The sequence below is a fragment of the Aplysia californica genome, unplaced genomic scaffold, assembly GCF_000002075.1.
Source record: "Aplysia californica isolate F4 #8 unplaced genomic scaffold, AplCal3.0 scaffold00778, whole genome shotgun sequence".
Classification (NCBI taxonomy): Eukaryota; Metazoa; Mollusca; class Gastropoda; order Aplysiida; family Aplysiidae; genus Aplysia; species Aplysia californica.
In genome coordinates this window covers 53737-56578 of record NW_004798048.1, presented here as the reverse complement: position 1 = coordinate 56578, position 2842 = coordinate 53737, and the positions used below count along the sequence as shown (strand labels likewise).

At 49.9% G+C, this 2842-nt stretch overlaps 1 protein-coding gene across 1 annotated transcript in view; it reads left to right on the top strand.

Annotated features, from left to right (window-relative positions):
• Positions 1–2842, top strand: part of LOC101853736 (vacuolar protein sorting-associated protein 13B) — a gene marked incomplete in the record, with an annotated part of 129782 nt that overhangs the window by 108692 nt on the left and 18248 nt on the right. The window contains 1 exon segment of the mRNA XM_035972650.1: positions 911–2314. Within this exon segment, the coding sequence (XP_035828543.1) occupies positions 911–2314 (1404 nt within the window).

The following is a 2842-nucleotide window of genomic DNA, read 5'->3' as shown; positions in this document are numbered from 1 at the left end:
GTATAAGACAGTCACCTGTATAAGACAGTCACCTGTATAAGACAGTAATATAAGACAGACACCTGTATAAGACAGTCACCTGTATAAGACAGTTGTATAAGACAGACACCTGTATAAGACAGTCACCTGTATAAGACAGTCACCTGTATAAGACAGTAGTATAAGACAGTCACCTGTATAAGACAGTAGTATAAGACAGTCACCTGTATAAGACAGTCACCTGTATAAGACAGTCACCTGTATAAGACAGTCACCAGTATAAGACAGTCACCTGTATAAGACAGGCACCTCTACTTTACTTTACTTTACTTTTCTGATCCAGCGGCCATCTGGGTTCTAGCCCTTCGGTCTGTCGATATGGCAAAGAAGTTACAGGTTTTAATCAGCTGTGCTTTGTCGCTGTATAGAGTATTTCCGATGTCTAGGGAGGCAGGTAGGTAGGTGCTACGCAGGTCACAAAGTGCTGGGCAGTTAAAGAGGTGGTGTGGTACTGTCACACAATGGGCAGTCAGGTGGGGTATCCTTGTGGATCCTATTTAGGTAAAAATTCAGTGGGATGTGGTGTGTTCCCAGGCGAAAGATAATGACTTGTTCTCTTCTACTCAGGGAGACAGCAACCTCTACGTACAGCCACTTCCCTTTTCCGTCTTGTGTTTGTTAAAAAACAACAATATAAAGACACTGTGTAAGATGTCCACGTGTCTATGACAACCACTTTACTCCTCTACAATCGGTGCCTGCCTCAGTAGACAGGTTCCACTGTATTTTCACAATTCCAGGCTCAACATCTATTGAATCAAACATAATTCACACAGAAAAGACTATGATACTTTTGTGTTGGACAAGCTGCACATGTGTAGTGTTGTACCGCATCTGAAATTTCCTCTCACTTCTGTCTTCGTTTCCTCAGGCGTCACGGAGTGGAGCTCGCCGGTACAAGTGGGCGGCAACACCGACGCCTTTCTCCGTCTGCCCGACCTCTGTGACCTCAAGGTCATGATCGAGCCCGTGGGCATGGTGACTCACCTCGTGGTGCGTCCGGTGAGCAAGGCTGAGGTCACCGCCAAGGAAATCCGCAGCAGGCTGACGGATCAGCAATCTTCCACGTCTGCCGGACACACGGAGAGATCGGACGCTAAGAGAGTCGTCGGTTCTCATCCTCCCTCGCCCAGACGCGAGTCGCAGGTCCAGAATTCTTCGACATCGCAGGAGTCTACGCCACATTCCAAGCTCGGTTCTGGGGCGGTCGTGGGGGAGAAAATGTCGTCTACCCCCTCCGCACCATCGCCATCACGTCACTCAGACGGTAAAGACGCGTCGACGTCTCAATCCTCTGCCTTCACTCCGGCCGTCCGGTTTTCAGAGAGGGACAGAGTTCGAAGGAAGAACAGCGAGGAGTCGAACTCTCGGGTCAAGGTCACGGTCGGGGTGGTGTGTTCGTGGTTCACGGTTTCCTTAGAGGACGAGAGTAAGCAGGGAGTGCTCTCCGAGCTGATGTGCGTCCATCTGCACGATTTGTTTGCGTGTTCGTTCCCGGTGTCGCGGGGGCCGGAGTGCAGCAGACGTGAGGTGAGTTACGCACTGAGTGCCGGCCGTGTGCAGGTGGATAACCAGCTGTACGGGGTCGGGCAGTACGACTTTCCCGTGGTCCTCGTGCCGCAGGGGGCGGGGGGGAGGGGAGGGGGAGGTGAGAACAACAACAACAACAACAACAACAGCAACGACAACAGCGGGGGAGGAGGAGGAGGAGGAGGGAGATCCTCTTCCCTTGTGTCTTCCTCCTCCTTCCTGTCTTCCTGCATGGAGGAGGGGATGTCTGTGGTGGAGCTCCACGCCGTGCTCAGGTCAAGGTCGTTCCTCCACCTACAGGTTGTGACCCTGTTCGACCCGACCTGGAACCAGTCGAGCGTTGAGATGTTGGACGTGTCCCTCCAGCCCCTGTCTCTCTACATCGACGACGCGTTTGTCTATCGCGTGCTGGAAGAACTCGAAGGATTCACCCCGACCCGACAAACCATGACCTCCTCCTCCTCACCAACTCCAAACTCTCCCCCCGGAGCTCTTCACCGGTCCGTCCCGCCGGTCGTCGCGGTCAACTCGTATGTGTTCAGCCGACCGGTCAGGATCCGCCAGTTCACCATTCAGCCAATCAGAGTGCTCCTCAGCGTGCACGCGTCTCTCAAGCTGTTCCTGGCGTCCGACCACACGCCTCTCAGTCTGGCCAAGTTTGAGCGTGTCGCGGTCTACTCCACCACCCAGAGGCTGGTCCACGCCCTCACCATGCACTACGCCTCCGCCGCTATTTTTAGAGCAGGTAGGTTTCTTTTTCCTTCGTCTTTTGTATATTTTTTTTGTTTAAGCAAACTGGATTTTTCTAACTCTTGTGGTTTTTTTTTACAAATTTGCATTGTTTTTATTTATTATTGTTATATCAACTCTATCCGTACGTCGTGTTTTACTATTGTATCCATACGACGTGGGGAACTCTGTGCCTCCACTTTCCAAAGAGGAAATTTACTCGTTAATCTGATCCGTATGCTTTGCATAGCAGTCTGTCTAAAGGATTTTTTAAGAAATACCAAATGTTTCAAAGAGATCTTTATACTAGAAGTATTCTGAAATGTGAAGAATACAACCCCGGGGGTACAAAATGACCCCAGGGCGTATGGATAGGGTTAAGATAGGTCTATATGAGTATTTTCACGTCAGAAGCAAGACGAAAGAACAAGTTTTAAGAAATCAGTAACTCCATAGGTCCAAAAATTGATGAGCGCCTAATTCCAACGTAACATTGGAAACTTGTGCTGTATATATATATGTATATGTGTGTATATATAGGCAT